Here is a 16,816-nt window from a genome sequence, read left to right on the forward strand (position 1 = left end):
CTCTTATCACCTAGACTCGGGCCTCAATGTTAACCCTTCAAATCCCTTAGTGACACGAATTGCTGCACCATTCCTTACAATCCCTACTGTGTCAATAAATATTTCCCATGTATCTTGCAGTGCAACATATAGCATGATTTTATTTAGTAAATTCTATATTTTTTTTTAAGCCTGCACATCTGATTTGAGACTGTTTAAAAATCTGTAGCTAGCCAGAAGCACTAGAAGTTTGGACTATAGATGTTCCATTCCCTTTGTTATTTTCTGACTTGCAGACTCTAGCTGGTCAACACAATGTCTTGCCCGGAATTTCCTTACATTCTAAAATTAGAGAAGGATCTAAGAAACAATAGCAAATCAAGTCTCTAAATGTCCTGCTCTGGCTTGAGGCTTGGCTGTCATTTAGACTTTCACCTACTTCCTTTTTTCTTAAACTGATTTTACATTAGATAAACTGAATTAAAAAGAGCTCATGCTGCTCAAGATCAAACTGAATTTACTCTTCTCCTGATAAAGCTTTTAATACTCACAATGAAGTGATACACATATGATTTCTGTTAAGCTTGAATAAATCTTAGACAGCAACCTTTGCCAAGCGTCACAGCCTAAAGGTTTACCTGGCCTGCGTATGTGCAGAGACTGCAGCGGTGAGTTTTCAGGATTCTGTAGTACACAAGCACAGGGGAGCTTTCTTTCCTAAGCTTCCTTACTTCATTACAAGTTACTACAAATCACGAGCATACTAATGATTAAGAAAGCAGGTATACATCAACCTCTTATGAATTATTAACAGGGAAGCACACATATACATCTCTATTATCAATAGAAGCAGCAATCAATGGTAGCAGCAATCAGTAGTAATACACGAGAAAATACTCAAGGATCAATATTAAAGGTTACTACAAACCTATCCTTAGTAAAGAAGCGAATGTACTTATGATTGGCTACCTATACGTGCATATGGAATATACGTGCATGGAATACATGTATTCCAAATGTTACCGGTATCAGGTGTGATCAAACTGATCCCTCAAACCGACCTCAAAAACAGCCTAATTGAGAAAAACAACCACAGAAAAGGGTCAATGAAGAAAATGGACTTCAGAAGTGTTGTGGTTTAGCCCGGCTGGCAGTCAAACACCACACAGCCGTTCGCTCACCCTCCCCCCTCCCTCTCCGGGATGGGGGAGAGAAACGGGAAAGTGAAGTCTGTGAGTTGAGATAAAGACAGTTTATTAAGACAGGGAAAAGAATAACAACAATAATAATAATAATAATAGTATTAATAGTAATAACGTGTACGAAAAAAGTGATGCACAATGCAATTGCTCACCACCCGTTGACCGATGCCCAGCCTATCCCCGAGCAGCCGGCCCCTCCCTCCACCCCGGCTAGCCACCCCTATATATTGTTCAGCATGACGTCAGATGGTATGGAATACCCCTTTGGCCAGTTTGGGTCAGCTGTCCTGGGTCTGTCCCCTCCCAGCTCCTGCTGCATCCCTAGCCTGCTCGCTAGCAGGACAGAGCGAGAAGCTGAAAAGTCCTTGGCTTGGTGTAAGCACTGCTCTACAACAATTAAAACATCAGCATGTTATCAGCGCTCTTCTCATTCTAATCCAAAACATAGCACCCTGCCAGCTACTAGGAGGAAAATTAACTCTGTCCTAACTGAAACCAGGACAAGAAGGCACAACCCTTTTCCCCCCCCCCCCCCCCCCCCCCCCGAAGAGGGCCCAGGTGTGGCCCTCTTAAAATAACAAGTCTCATTTTGAAGATGACCTGCCTTAGGGAGTTCAGAGTCAGCCAGGTGTCCCTAGCGAAGGTCTAGTTTGTTTAGGAAGTCCTGGAGGAAAAGGGAAAGTTTGTGTGGCACGAGAAGTTCTTATAGAGAGAGAGGCTTCCTTTTTGGTCCAGACCAGGTCATTTTTGTGTCACAGAGATGTAAGAGGGTTTAGGACACCTCCTATTAGATCAGCCAAGAGATGCTGCTAATTTCTGTGATTTTTCACTGGCGACAACCAGTGATGTTTCCTATTCTCTCAGATAAAAATCTTACATTTGCCAAACTGCTTTCTCTTCTTGCAGCTTAAAGAGCCAATAGGGGCTGACATTTCCCCCTTTCCCAAAGTATTTTTCACTTTTTCAGACAATAAACTGCTGTTAGAGTTCCTCCTTTTTGCCCTTATCAGCTGGGGAGGTTTCTGCTTCTTAGGTACGCAGCTAAAGTTCCAAGAGGCCACTTGGGCCTTCTCAAGGATTAGCAGTTTGCAGGCTGCCTGGCAGTTGCATCTGCTGGTGTTTTAGCAGACCTTTTCTGTCAGAATGTCTCCCAGGATTGCCAGGTTACCTCCATGGCTGCTCTGGCCACTGAGAAGGAGAGGCAAGGCTCTGGCGTGCCCTTGAAGACAAAGGGAGGTCCTTCAGGCACACTGGCACTCTGGGACACACCACAGAGCCACAGGGAGGTCCCAAGAGGGTGTGAGGGCACACAGAGGCCTTGGGGCATCCAAGAGGACTCAGGTGCCCGGGCCTCACGCCCTCTGCCCTGGAGACGCCTTCCCCCTTCTGGCCCAGGTGACAAGTCACAGCAGGGCCCTTTGTGACTCGCCCCTGGGACAGCCATGACTACCCAGCACCAGCAGGGCAGCCCCACAGTGCCCAGGAGGATCACAATGGGACAAGGCAAGAGTTGTGAGGCTCCTGAAGATGCCCCAAAGGGCATTGAAGATCTTGCCCTGGCGGGGATGCTATTACTTGCCCCCAGGATCCTGATGGCTGAGAAGGGTGGCAGGTCTCCTGCAGATTCTTTGGGGGAAACCCATCTGCTCCAGGAGGGTAAGTACGCAGGCACCACTGGGCCCGTCCAGCCTGGCCCCAGTTGCCAAGGCTCCCCAGTAGGCTGGAGTCGGGGCTTCGCCAGGGACGAGTGCCGCAGCATGGCACTGCCATGCCACTGCCACAACTGAGGAAGCCAAGCGAGCAAGGGTCCGCAGCAGGCCGGACGGGACCAAAGTCAGCGAGTACACCCTGTTCTGCAGCACGAGGCCGTTTCCCTGGAACATCAGCAGTAGGGTACAGCCGGCGGGGGGCATGCCGGTTCCTGAAGGGCAGGGCGGCTGTGAGCCAGGAGCCAGCCCCAGCACAGCCTCCCCTGGCAGGAGGGGAGGCTCCCAGCGGGAGAGAGTGGAGGGGACCCAGCTCCTGATGCGGGGACAGGCAGCAGAAGGCTGCTCACCTGGCAGGAGGCTGCGGTGCTGCAGGACAGGGACCTTTCCTGCTCTGCTGCCAGCGGCAACCTTGAGGAGAGGGGGCACCGGTGCTCCGACCCAGGGCTTGCAGTTGGCAGGGCAGTGGGCACAGGGCTGAAGAGAGGGCACGGCTCTTCCCTATGCCTCCTGCCCCGCCTACAGCTCTGCCCACTCTTTCTTAATCAGACGCTGCTTCTGCTGCCTCCAGCAGGCCGCTGGAGGCCAAGGACAAGGAAGCCTGTGACTACTTCTGGGCTTTTCTCACTGGCACCCAAATGGTAACTGCAGACTTTGTCAGTGCATGAGGCTCAGCCTGCTGCTCCCAGCTGGGGGCCGCCGTGTTTGCTGCCCATGCACAGGCTCTTGGAGGGCTGCTGGCTGTGCTGAGCTGCTGCCCTCCTGGCCCCTCGTGCCATCACTGCACGCCCCACGGTGCAGTGGCCCTGCTGGCCATGTTGCCGCCCTCTCACCCTCCCTGTTTGTCTCTCTGCTCCCTGACTGTCAGGAAGAGGACTCAAAGCTGAAGTTTCTGGCCTCGATCTGCACCCTCTGCGGCGCCAGGCTGGAGGGGAGGTACCTGCCCAATGGCAAACTGGGAGCGGAGAAGAAGGTGAGGGGACACCCAGTAGGGTTGGGGGGGGGGGGGTGTGGTGGGGGAAAGGCTGAGCTGTCCGGGCACCAGCCCAGCGGTCAGAACAGCACTGGGGGTTCTGTGCAAAGGGGAGGGTGGGACCGGCCTCTGTGGGCACAGAGCGGCCTGGCCCATGCCCCCCCCGGTCTTGACGCCAATGCTGGCATAGTGACAGCGGCGCTCTGCCTGCCCTGCAGATCGGTGCCACCCCCTGGCAGCTTCCCGTGTCCCATCCTGACCATGCTGTCTCTCTCCAGATGCAACTGCCTAAGTCATCCTCTGCCCACCTGCACGCCGTGATGTTCCTGGGCTGGCAAGCTGCGTACGCCATCACTGAAAGGAGGTACCTTCCCCAGACCTTGGCTTGGCCAGGGCCTCTCCACAGCATGGGCCTGACAGCAGCAGGCTTCCCCCGTCCCGGCAGGACTTTGGTGCTCTGTCTTAGGGCCTCTGCTCTCCCCTGCACTCTGCCCATCAGTGGGACAGATGGGAGGGCAGAGGGTGCCGTGCCCAGGGGCTCTCCATTGTCTCCCTTTCCGGCTTTTTTCCCTGAAGGGAGAGGCAGGAGCTGGAAAGGGCTTTGGGCACTGCGTGTCATGACTGCCCTCTGTCCCTGGCTCAGCAGCACGGGAGAGGGAGAAGATGCTTCCACACAAGCCTTGCCCACCCAGTACGGGTCCCACCTGGTGACTTCAGGCCCTGACATCTACGGTCACCCTTCCAGGGCATCCGGGCACTGCTCCTAGTGCCAGCGTCCAACGGGCACCTTCTCTCCTCTCCTTGCAGCAAAGAGAACCTAGCAGTGCTGTCACAGCACCTCGGCCCCTGCATCAACACCATCTGCTCTCTTGCTCCAGAGAGGGAGAGGGGCAAGTTGGACACTTCAGTTTATGCTCAGGTAAGCACTGAGTGAGCTATAGAGAGCCTGCTGCCAGTCAGTTCCTGCGCACTTTTTCCTAGTTAGCTTTGGCTGCTGGAAGACCACAGGAGAAACAGAAAGACAACAGAGATCCTGAAACACCACCGGGCAGGTTGCTGGCACCACTGGGCAGCTGAGGCCTGCCTCAGGCAGCAGGCATTCAAGCCAGCTTCCCATGAGGAAAGACCAGCAAGAGAGCACCACCCGCTGTATCCTCCTTACAGATTCTGAAATCTCTGGACAGCGTGCTGGAAGTGCTGGTGTGTGCTTCGCCAGGCTACACTGCCACCACCTTGGAGATCATCTTGCAGGTCTGTCCCCAAGGCCGCGACGGGTCAGACCCGCTTTCCAGGCTCTTCTCTTGTTCAGGAGAAGCCTGGGCACATTGTGTAAACTCTGCCCGGCGTTTGGCAGAACTGCCGCTACGGGAGCTGCCACCGCATCCCAAGGCAGACCAGCAGCTTTTCTCTTCTCAGGCCCTGCTGCCCTTCACAGAATCCCAGAAAGCGGCAGTGCGTCGGTGTGCCGTGGGGAGGATTGTCAGACTGAGCGAGGTCCTGGTCCCCGCTTCTCTGGTGCAGGTAAGGAGCTGGTGGTTCAGGTAAACTCTAAGCATCCCCTCACCCTTTCCTGGTGTCTCAAGTGCACTAGCTCAGCCAAGCTACCGCTGTCCATCCTCTCACCCCCAGGACTTGTCCAGACACAGAGCGGGCACGGTCAACCTTTGCCCCTTCCAGACGAAGCCTGTGCCACTCCTGGGGCAGCTGATGGGGTGCCTCACCCTGTGCTGTGCTGAGGAGGACCACAACATCAGCTGTGCGTCTGCAGAGGCTCTGCATGCCATCCACAGGATCATGATGGTGCGACAGAGTAAGAGAGGCTGGGGTGGGCTGGCACCTTCCAGACACAAGGGCCCAGTCAAGACCAGGCATGGTGCTATGCCGCTTTGTCCGCCCTCCCCAGCTAGAGGAAGGAGCAGCACATTCCTCCAAGGGTGGAGCAGGGGAGCAGCCGTGCTGCGCCAACCCTAGGGGGCTCCCACAGCCCCTGTAAGAGCAGCAGGATGTCCCTTGGGGCAGTGGCTTAGTAGCACTCCTGAGAACCAGTGGACTGGAGAGCAGTAGCAGCATCGCAGGGCTTCTCTCCTGCTTCAGAGCAGAAAGCCGGACCAAACTCTCTGGCCTTTCTGCAGACTACGAGGCAGTTTGCCCTTCTTCCCCTTGCAACAGAAGACCCACTTCCTCCCTGGCATGTCTCCTGTCCCCACCCCCACGCCCCCACCCAACACAGAGTGCCCCTCTTTGCCAGACACAGGGCCCTGCCACAAACAGAGCTCTCCTTGATGTTCTCAGCTGTCTTCTCCAAGCAGCAGCTTCTCCATCATTCCTACCACTCACCCACCCTCTGTTTCCCTTGCTGCCCAGGCTACATGATGATACCTGCCCATCCAAAGCTCAGGCTGGAGGAGGAATGCCCAAGCACCTTCCTGCCCAAGGAGACTGCTAACGAGATGACGGTAATCAGCCCCTCCCTTGCTGGGATTCTTGGCTGTGAGGTTGACAGGAGACCTGGATGAACCAGTGCCCCAAGAATTGTAGGCAGGAGGCAGGGTCCGTCACGGCCTACCAACAAGCCGGCTGCAGGGTCCCACCATGTCTCAGCAGGGAGTAGCCAAAGGCTAGGGTCAGTGGCCAGCATCAGCACTGCAGCTCCAGCTGTCCTGGACACCCGCAAGGCCTGGCTGCCCACACACAGCCAAGTGTGCCCTGACCCTGACCACCACCTGCCTTCACCCTGCGGGACAGTTCCCTCTCCGCAGCCACTGAGGCTACAGTCACCCCAGCCCAGGCCAGCCCTTGCTCCTGCCTGTGCTGGGGGCACAGTGCCAGCACTGCCCTGGCTCCCTCTCCAGAGCTGCCCCCACTGCTCAGCTGCGCCCTGCCACCAAGGCAGGCTGTGTGACGTGTCTTCCCTCCCACAGGTATTTGGCAGCTTCCTCCTCCCCATCGAGAGGAGGGCCTTCATCCTCACCGTCTTGGAGGGCTGGGAGGGGACAGACCCAGGACAGCTGACCCAAACTGGCCAAAGGGGTATTCCATACCATCTGACGTCATGCTGAACAATATATAGGGGTGGCTAGCCGGGGTGGGGGGGTGGCCGGCTGCTCGGGGATAGGCTGGGCATCGGTCAACGGGTGGTGAGCAATTGCATTGTGCATCACTTATTTCGTACACATTATTACTATTAATACTATTATTATTATTATTATTGTTGTTATTCTTTTCCCTGTCTTAATAAACTGTCTTTATCTCAACTCACAGGCTTCACTTTCCCGTTTCTCTCCCCCATCCCGGAGAGGGAGGGGGGAGGGTGAGCGAACGGCTGTGTGGTGTTTGGCTGCCAGCCGGGCTAAACCACAACAGAGGGCATGACACACCCCAGGGTCGCTGACACAAAGGTGGTTGCCCGTGTGTTGGATATGATCACAGACTCACAGATGGAGGAGGTTAGCAGTTTGCAGACGGATTGCCCTGTGCTTTTGCCCTCCTGGGGGCTGTTCCCCCTGGCCTGTGTGCAGGGCTTGGGAGCCCCCGACAGCCATTCGGGCTGGCAAAGAGCCACAGGAGGGAAGCATCTGCTGGTGGCAGCTGGGGCCATGGCTGTGCTCCGCTCCATTCTCCCTCGTCTCTCCTCCAGGTGCCATGGGTCATGCAGATCATCCATGACTGCCTGGTGTCGGTCAGCAAGGAGTCACTCCTAGACAGCCTGAACAGGACCCTTTTCCAGATCACCTCCTTGGACCCTGAGCATGCGGTCCAGGGCCTGCTGGAGGCCTTCCCGTGGTGCGATAGGTATGGGGCCCACCCATCCACCTCTGGCACAGCTCAGGACGCCCAGGGCCGGCACAGGCCGAGGGGCGGTGGCTGGGGTGGCCCCACCGACAGCATACTTTGTCTCTGCAGGGTTGCCACGGCCATGTGGCAGACAATGGTCTCTGAGCCCCGTGTTGCAGAGGACGTGCTGAGAAGCCTGCTGATGCAACGCACAGGGCCTGAGCACGATGGCTTCGGCCCACACCACAGCTGCGTCCGTTCCTGGGCTGTGAGTTCCTGGACCAGGCCTCGCTCACCCCCAGTGGGGCTGCACTCCCCTCCCCATCCCCTCCTCCACTCTTCCCCTGGTCCCGAACGACAGCCTCCCCTGGGGCTCCCCAGTCAGGAGGCCCGGGAGCCAGAGCCCAGCAGGGCCACATGCACTGCTGGGGCCCCACTGCGCACAGGCACGCAGCCCGCCCCTGCACTGCCACTCTCCGTCCTCCTCCCTCCCCACCTGCTCCTGCCTTGCTGGGCAGCCCGGGGCACGGCGGCTCCCTGGCCCAAGCAGGCTGCAAGGTGTGGCCCAGGGAGCCGAGGGCAGCTGGCAAGACCCCCGGCGACTGCTGGGGCCTTTGCTCTGGATACGAAAAGCTGGCTTGCCCATGACACAAAGCAGAGCCGAACCCAGAGAGTCGCTGGGGCTGGGCCCCAGGCCAGGCAGCCAGGCAGCAGGCTCTGCCCTGGTGTCTCCGTCAGCTCAGAGCGGCGCCTCACCCTCACCTCCCCCACCCCCCAACCCGCAAGCTCTGACAGTGCTGCAGGGACATCCGTGCACTGAGAGCTGCGCCTGGCTGTTTTCTGCAGGTAACCAGTGCCATGCACAAGATCTTCCAGCTGCCCTCCAGCAAAGGCGTTGTGCAGTCCCTGTTCCACAAGTTCTACATTGCCGTGCTCTTCCAGATCTCCTTCATCCACGAGTGCACACTGCAGGACTTCAGCATGAGCAGCAGTCAGACGGGGGAGCGCATGTGGCCTCCAGGCAGCTTTCTCAGGTGCTCCATCCCCACTGCCAGGTCTGTGCCCCAGGCCAGAGCCCGGGCCGGGGCTCCACATGTGACGCACGCTGTGCTCTGCATGCAGGACTGCTGTGATGACCATGAGAGCGCTTTTCCAACACCTGAAGGGTGCCACTTTGGTTGAAGACATCCAGACGCAGGGTGGCTGGGACATGCTTTTAAGCCCTGAGACCTTCCACACAGGTGTCGCTGTGCTGACTAGGTGAGCGCCTCATCAGTTGCCCTTGTCTCCCCTGGCATTCTTCTCCTGGAGGTGGAGGGCCCCACACGATCCACTTCCTCGTGGCTGCTGGGGTGTCCCCAGGGGTCCGAGGGACAACGCTGACCCTCAGTGCTGGTGACTGAGGGATCTCAGAAGAGACCGACGGGGGAGTGGCCGCTTTGATCTTTAAGGTCCCTTCCAACCCGAGCCATTCTATGGTCCATTCTGTGATTTCCATGCCGCTGCCTCTGAGAGTTCCTGGGAGAAGGGCTGCTGTTGCCCGGTGCAAGAGGAGGACTCGCAGGACCTGTCACCTTCCAAAGCGCCCCTTCCTCGGGGACCAGCGGGACGGGAGAGTGCTGGGGCTGGCTCTGCAGGCAGTGCCACAGCCTGCACTGGCGCTGTGTGGCAGAGCAGCCGGAAGGGTGGCCAGCGAGCATGGGAAGGCCCGGGGGCCCGGGGATCCAAAGTGGTCAGGAAATGGCATCTGTTGGAAGGCCACAACTTGCGTGTAGGCAGGGTGTCTCTCAGTAAACCGAGCACATCTATGCTCGTCACCCTCCATGTTTGCAAAGGCAAGGTGTATGGCGAAGGGCGGGCGGCCTCTCCTCAAGCGAATAGCACCAGCTGCTGAAGCAGAGCGCAGAAATGCAAGCCTTGCCCTGGCCTGGCCCATGGGATAACAGCTAGCGCTGGCAGCGCAGTCCCAAGGAGGTTTGTTTGCCCAGCTTGGTGCTACCAACGCGTTCTTCCCCTGGCCAGGGCTCTGCGAAGCAAAGCACCACTCTACTGTGCCTCGATGTTTGAAGAGGCAGTCACGGGTCTCTGCCAAAGATGGAAGCACAAGGAGATCGTCGCCATGGCTGTCTTCACGGAGGTAGGGCCTAGCGGCAAGTGGTGCCTCTCCAAGGTGCCTTGAAACTCTGGGCTCTCTGGCAGACGGGAGGGGCCAAGTTGCCAGTCTGATGGAGCTGGGCTGGTGACTGCGCTCTCCTCCCAGTCACTGAGGCCTTTTCCACTGAGGGACCGGGCCTGAAGCATTTGCATTTTGTCCGTCCTGGTGGACAGCTCCCTGCACACAAGCTCTTCCGAAAGTCCAGGGAGCAAAAGGCTGCAAGTGGTTCAGCGGGCAGAAGCAGCAGGCGAGGGAGCTGCGCTGCGTGCCGCGAGGCAGAGCTGTGACTGGCTCCGGGGCCCTTGCCCCGAGCTGTGTGGGAGGGGTGATTCAGCGTACTGCCAGGAGTCCTGCCGGCTGGGCCAGGCTCTCACTGGGCTGCTGGGTGTCTTTCAGTTGCTGGACTGCGTAGACTTTGAGCAGCACATCGATGACTGCATCCTGAACCTTCTTGAGTCACACATGCACAGTCAGTCCTCGGTGCTGCGTAGGATGGCGGTCACAAGCCTCGTCCTGCTGTCTACGAGACCCAAGACAGTGAGTGGGGGCATCTGGGCCAAGTGGCGGCATCCACCTGGGGCTGGGCTGCAGGCGCTGTTGCCCGCAGAGGCTTGCTTGGACTTTGCCAGGAATCGGGAGGGGCGGTAGTGGCTCCACTGCTCTCACTGCCTTCTTCATCGGCCCCTGAGCGCTTCTGGCCAGCCCCTGGACTGTGCAGCACGAGGAGAGCGGCACCGGTGTCCGCTCAAAGGCACCTCCTGCTGTGCCAGGAAGAGGTCAATGCCAGGCCCCAGGCCAGCCAGCGCGGGGCTGCCTCAGCTGCAGGGGCACTCTACCCAGAGCAGTCATCCTGCTGAGGTTGGGAAGATGAGCCCCCACACGGGGCCAGGCTGACACAAGTGGCTGCTTCTGCAACCCAAGGCAGCAGCCTTCTGTCCCGAGGGGCCTCAGCATGCTCCGTGCTGGCCTGGAGACAGACCTCTGCCCTGGGCTGTGCCCGCTGTAAGCAAAGGGCTTCTGCTGGAGTGGTCCTCGGTGTTTCTGAAAAAGAACTGCTCTGTTTCATGTAGGCAGTAACTCTGCAAGGCCTGCTGCCAGAGGTCATGCAGCAACTGCAGGATGCCGACAGCGACATCAGTATGAAGGCCCTGACTGTCCTCCGCAACACACTCCGCCTGGCAGATGGGCAGGTGGCTGGCCCCATCGCTCTGCAGCTGCCTGAGAGGCTCCTGCCTCTCTTTGAAAACGTAAGGCTGGTGGGCAAGCGGGAGGTTTGGCTAGCGTGGCCACGGGGCACGTGAACGTGGCCTGGGGGTGGTGCGTCCCTCTCCGCGTGTCTCACTGGCCTGCGAATTCTCCTCCCACCACGACCCCTGGGCACGTGCTGGAAACGTTTTGCTTGGTGCTTCTTGGGCACTCCTGCTGGGGCAGTCCCTCCCTGTGCAGAGCCCTGCAGATGTGTGCTCCACAATGGCAACTTCTCCTCGGCCCCTTGCTGCCCATGGCAGCTTCTCCCCTTGCCATGTGTCCCCTTGCCAGCCCCAGGGTGGACCATCTGCAACCCACTGCCTTGCCCTTCCTGCGTCTTGAGCCATTTTGCACTGCCTGCACGGCCGGCCTACCTACCACAGCTCACTGCAGAGTGAGAGCCAGGAGCGTCTCCCTATCAGCCACACCGACCCCTTGCTCACTGCGAGCTCGGAAGAGCCTGGACTGAGGTCCTCACGTGTTCTGTCTCACCAGGAGTCCAGCTGCGTGAGAGAGCTCTCCATCCTTCTCTGCAAGGATGCCATGGAGGTGGCAGAGGGCACCCATGAAGTGGAGATGAAGAAGCAAGTGCAGAGCACCCTCCTCCCCCTCTTCTTCCACCTGCATGACCAGAACCAGTGTGTGGCTCAGGTGGGGATTTCTAAGCTGAGCAGTCACTTGAGGGGGCAACACCCCTCAGGAGGGCCTGAGCATCAGGGGCACGGGCTGTTAGCAAGGCTCCCTCTGAATGTGCCTCACCTTGGGGCCGAAGCTCCCGAATCCAAAAGAAAGGTGCAGAGCCCCTCCGTACCTGCACCAGGCCCACCACAGCCGTTTTGCCCTTGCTGCGCCTCCACCCACACAAAGGGCCAGAGCGGAGGGGCCTCTCCCTGCCCCACATCCAGCCCCACATGCAGCCCTCCACAGAACAGCCCATTGGGAGGCTTCCTGCAGCCCTAGAGCTGTCAGGGGCCGAGAAGGTGGGCACGGGCGTTTTCCAGACCTGCCCTGCCTGCTCCCAGCAGTGCTCAGCAGTGGTGCGTAGCCACGGATACCTAGGCACTAGAGTTTTCACGGGCATCCCAGCTGTGCCTGCAGGTGTCTGAGGCCAGTGGTGAGGTGCCCAACAGTTGTCGACCCCATGTTACACACAGGGACCCGCCAGATGTCTAGGCTGAATGCTCCCTTGCTCTCTTGGGCATGAGCACCCTGGAGCTGCCAGCGTGCTCACTGCAGAAACCCTGGCCCGCACAGTGCCCTGGGCCATGCGGAGGGGTGCAGCCCCTGCCAGGGCTTGCAGGAACCAGCACGGCCTCCAGCCTCACCAGCCTGGGAAGGGAGCTGCAGCCAGGGCAGGGGTCTGGCCCTGTGTCCGCGGTGGCGGGCTCTGGAGCCCAGGCCCTAGGGAACAGCCTGCTGGGGTCCCCGTGGGTGGTGCCCCCGGCTGCCTCCTGCCCCGGCGCCTCGGTGACCGCAGCGCTTCAGCTGCCTCCTGGCCTTGGCTGCAGATGAGCAGCTCTGGGGGACCTCTGTCCTGCAGCCCCAGCAGCACAAACTGCCAAACCCGGTGGTTGCCCCACACCTCTGCTCGAGCACTGAACCCTCTGGCAGATGCCTTCCCCAGCTGCTGCACCTCCCCAGCAAGGGCCAGGAAAGCCCCCAAGCCTTGCCAAGGTGCGGGACAACCAGGTCCTGTCCCATGCGCAGTTGTTTCATCTCCCACTCTCTGCTGCTCTGCAGGCCTCTCGGGAAGCCCTCCTTGGTGCTGCCAAGCTCCTGAAGTGGAAGCAGCTCAGGAACCTGCTGGAGACAGCGCAGCCACAGAGGGTTGGCAAGTGCCTGGTAAGGACAACTGCCCGAGGGCTCCCAAAAGCTGGCCCAGGTAAGGCCTGCCAGCCCTGGCCCAGGGTGTGGGGTGGCTACCCTTGCCTCTAGCCGCTGCTGCAGGCCAGAGCCCCCAGCTTGCAGCCATACACGCGCCCCCACCCCCACCCCCCAGCACATAGCAGTACAGGCTCTTCGACAGCCTCGTCGCTCTCCCAGGTCCCAGGCATGCCGACAGCTGACCCTTGGCAGCGGGGTGGCACCTCAGCACCCTGCCCCCTGCTCCCTCCAAAGCCCGCCCCAGCACCAGCTGGCTGCTGGCTGGGCACCAGGGTGTCCCGGCAGGGGAAGCCAGTCCCGGGCACAGGGCCTGCCTGGCCAAGGGGAGAGGCTGCACCAGCCCCATCCACATGTACTACTCTCTTCCAGCTGGTGAGGCACAGCAGCAGAGTGGATGATTACCTGTGCCAGAGCCTGCCATACCTGTGGAGCCCCCAGGAGCCCCTGCAAGAGGCGGCCGTCAGGTTCATTGGTGAGTCACAACCCCATGGGCCCTCTGTGCCCCACAGCAGCTCGGCCCCAGCCCCAGCTGCTGCTGAATCAGCCACGTGGCTGCAGAGCACTGCCTGCCCAGAGTGGGCCTGGAGTGCCTGTGGGGCTCCCTGCTGCCCTCGCCCACCCCCTGCCCACGCAGTGGTTGTGGTGGGAAGCTTAGCGGGTGCCTCGCAGCCTCCTTGGGTGTCGTCACACTTGGGCACACATGGCCAAGCCGGCAGGGATGTTGAGGGGGGACTGTGTCTGGGCCGAGCTGGCCAGCGGGATCTGTGATGGGCTGTGTGTACCTAGGGCTTGCCGGGCAGCACTTGATGGATGGGCGCGAGGAGAAGCTGGAGAACATCATCGAGGGTGAGTGAGGGCAGTGGGGTATCAGCAGGAACTGGCTGGGAGGCGAAAAGACCCTGGGCAGTGAGCTGCGAGCCCTGCCCCAGCCGAGGAGGTGGGGTGGCCTTGGCAGGAGGGGTTCCTGGGCTTACTTCCCACTGATACGGGCTCTGACCTCCACTCTGTTCCTTTCCATGTCAGCACTCAGAAGCATGGAGGGCTACAGCAGCCCTTCGGTCTCCTCCCTGGTGACTGAAACCATCCTGGTCCTGAGAACACCCTCTGAATTCAGCCTGCAAGCGCTACGTTACTGGCTCCGGAGAGAGTGGGAGAGGAGGCCCCGTGTCCCGAGAGCTGGCTGGCTGTGCTGCTGCAGCTGTGCTCAGTGCTGACCCCAGCTCCAGCCCTCGGGCCCTGCCTGCCCCTTCGTGTGCTCCCTTGGTGTAAGCCCTCTGCTGGGCTTTCCCCAAAGAAACAGCCCTCTTTCTTCACCGCTTGAACGTGTCATTTTTTTTGTGAAAACCGAACGGTTAGAAAACTCCACGGCACCAAGCTGCTCTGCTAGGCTGCGAAACCAAGAAGAAAGGAGAAGGAAAGCTTTTGCTTCCCTGGCCACAGCGTGTTAGAGCAACCCACCGCCTCGGCGTTCCTGGGCCTCGGGCCATTTTGCTAGGAACAGCACAAGTTTAGAGCGAGCCTGATGGTACGGAACTGATAGATTGCATGGCCAGCCCTGAGTCTAACTGACAACCTACTCACGTCCCCTGGATGAACTTTGCTCATTATAATCTCAATAAAATGCCAAAATACACCTCCATTCCAAAGGCTACCCGCCTCCAAGGCGCAACTACCTCTCACTGAGCACGCGCTCCGAATTTCCCTGAGCGAAAACAAAAGCGAGAAAAATTTATACCAATCACAACGAAGACACATATGACTAGAGTCACTCACTACCTAGAAGCAGGAACGTAGGCTGAGCTGTCACCCCCCAGGAGAACACACCGGGCTGTGACACGCCTTACGCGGGCCAAAGCGACAGTGACGACGGGGTCAGTCGCTGCACAGCGACCGAGGCAGCCGCCCGGCGGCGCAGGACTACAGTTCCCAGCATGCCTCGGGACGGAGCAGCCCACCTGACCCCACGGGAACTCCGGAACGCCCCCCCCGTGCCGTTCCTCTCCCTCTCCCTCTCCCTCTCCCTCTCCCTCTCCCTCTCCCTCTCCCTCTCCCTCTCCCTCTCCCTCTCCCTCTCCCTCTCCCTCTCTCCCTCCCGAGCCGACGCAGCTTCTGCCCCGGAGCAGGGCACCGCCATTTCGCCGCGGGCAGGGGCACTAATGAGAATGTCGGCGGCGCAGGCGCCACCGCGCATGCGCGGGGCCGCTTAGCCTGCAGTACCGGCTTTTGGCCAGCAGGGGGCGGCAGGGAGGCGCAACTGCGCTGGTCCCGAGGACGCCAGGCGCGGCTTCCCAAACCGTTTTCCCGGAAACCCACAAACGAAAACGGCAGAAAAGTGCACCCCACGCCGTCTCGGGGAGGAAACACCTGCCCTGAGCAAGGCTGGAGGGGAGGTACCTGCCCAATGGCAAACTGGGAGCGGAGAAGAAGGGGAGGGGACACCCAGTGGGGCGGGGAGGGGGGGAAGGCTGAGCTGTCCGGGCACCAGCCCAGCGGTCGGAACAGCACTGGGGGTTCTGTGCACAGGGGAGGGTGGGACGGGCCTCTGTGGGCACAGAGCGGCCTGGCCCGTGGCCCCCCCCCCCGGTCTTGACGCCAGTGCTGGCATAGTGGCAGCAGCGCTCTGCAGATCAGTGCCAGCCCCTGGCAGCTTCCCGTGTCCCATCCTGACCATGCTGTCTCTCTCCAGGTGCCCATGTGATAAATTAGCGGGTGTTTGTTCATTGTCTCTAAAAGGAATGCAGAGAATATACTGAGAAGATAAGGTTTCACAATTTATGGCCTTGTTAAGGGGGAGGATTAAGAAAGTAGATAGTGGGGAAGGGGATGCTGGGCAAACATCCTTGATGAAATAAAGACTCTGTGATCGCAAGGCATCACTTCACTACCCCCTTTCCTGAGCACGAGCATAACGCATGAACACTGAGAGAGGAGCGACGACCCCCCAACAACGGACTGCACAGCCTCAAGAGATTCAACAGGAACTTGGATGCTATAAAACAGCGATGCGAGAAAAGGAAAGTTGCGTGCCATGGCGGAGCGGAGACTCCCTGGCCGCCCAGCGCTGTTTTGCTTGTGCCTGCTTACTTAATTAATAAAATATTTTTGATAGACCAGAAAATTGCGTGGTCTCACTTATGACAATTTTGGTGCCGTGACTCGGATGAAGGCGGATTGACTGGGGATCCTTTCGGGGGAGGCGCCCCGCCGGTTTCGGCGGCCCCTGGAACGGAAAGCCTCACTCGAGCCCTTCACTGACGAATCCTAAAATTAGGCACAAGCAAATAAAAACCGGTAACCCCAAGCAATCTTTGTGCACAAAGACCGAACGAAGACCCATGGGGTGGGTAAGTATAGGCCGGTGATCCGTTCGGTTGGGGTTGGGAATCCCGGAACACGACATACGAGACGTCCAAGTGCGGACGAAGCGAGTATGGACCCCTCGGTAGTGCGGTTCCCATATCCCGCGAGGGACTGGGCCACGAAAAGGGGGAAGCGTTTTGTGTGTGTGTGAGTGAAGGTGTTCCGGAAGATGGGGCAGAAGAAAAGTAAGCCTTCTGGCCTCATGGGCAGGGAATCTAGTGGTATAGGTATACCCTCTATTCCCTCTGATAGTCCGTTAGGAGTAATGATTAAACATTGGAGTGATTCCCCTTCTAGGCGGGGAAAGAGCAAAGTTAAAATGATTTATTATTGTATTGAAGTATGGGGCAATAAGCCCATAAAAAGGGACAGCGTTTTCTGGCCCCCATTTGGCTCTTTCGAGGATTGGATATGCCAAGCCTTAAATATTTACGTAAACTCCAAGGAGCCCTTTAGCCCGGAGGAAAGTGAGTATGCGCACCTCTGGATAAATTCAGATACAAGGATGCAATTATACCCTCTAAAAGAAAAAGGA

General features: G+C 58.6%; 1 protein-coding gene across 6 annotated transcripts; it reads left to right on the forward strand.

Moving 5' to 3' along the window:
• The first annotated feature begins 248 nt into the window (after positions 1-248).
• LOC121062887 (maestro heat-like repeat-containing protein family member 7) lies at positions 249-14,883 on the forward strand. Of its 6 annotated transcripts, XM_040543176.1 has the most exons (22): positions 249-1,109; positions 1,687-2,837; positions 3,437-3,528; positions 3,756-3,860; positions 4,139-4,224; positions 4,668-4,779; positions 5,025-5,381; positions 5,490-5,670; positions 6,225-6,316; positions 6,782-6,841; positions 7,226-7,306; positions 7,498-7,902; positions 8,481-8,668; positions 8,757-8,894; positions 9,657-9,771; positions 10,186-10,326; positions 10,860-11,036; positions 11,533-11,688; positions 12,778-12,879; positions 13,291-13,393; positions 13,708-13,767; positions 13,945-14,883. In XM_040543176.1, exons 2-22 carry the CDS (start codon positions 2,624-2,626, stop codon positions 14,133-14,135), a joined length of 3,156 nt encoding a protein of 1,051 aa, XP_040399110.1. In that variant the 5' UTR covers positions 249-1,109; positions 1,687-2,623; the 3' UTR covers positions 14,136-14,883. The 6 variants fall into 6 exon arrangements, 5 of the variants coding, with proteins under 5 accessions (XP_040399110.1, XP_040399111.1, XP_040399112.1 ...); XR_005815720.1 differs by having other exon boundaries at positions 13,291-13,767; positions 13,945-14,027; XM_040543177.1 differs by having other exon boundaries at positions 7,498-7,652; positions 7,764-7,902; positions 13,291-14,086.
• Positions 14,884-16,816: the final 1,933 nt, after the last annotated feature.

This window comes from Cygnus olor (assembly GCF_009769625.2).
Source record: "Cygnus olor isolate bCygOlo1 chromosome W unlocalized genomic scaffold, bCygOlo1.pri.v2 SUPER_W1, whole genome shotgun sequence".
NCBI classification, from domain to species: domain Eukaryota; kingdom Metazoa; phylum Chordata; class Aves; order Anseriformes; family Anatidae; genus Cygnus; species Cygnus olor.

Excerpts from the sequence above, each read along its gene's own strand:
- LOC121062887 (XM_040543175.1), top strand. The coding sequence starts at position 2,624 with ATGACTACCCAGCACCAGCAGGGCAGCCCCACAGTGCCCAGGAGGATC. Across the intron at positions 3,529-3,755 it reads TTCTCACTGGCACCCAAATG|GAAGAGGACTCAAAGCTGAA; the intron begins GTAACTGCAGAC and ends CCTGACTGTCAG. Across the intron at positions 3,861-4,138 it reads AACTGGGAGCGGAGAAGAAG|ATGCAACTGCCTAAGTCATC; the intron begins GTGAGGGGACAC and ends GTCTCTCTCCAG.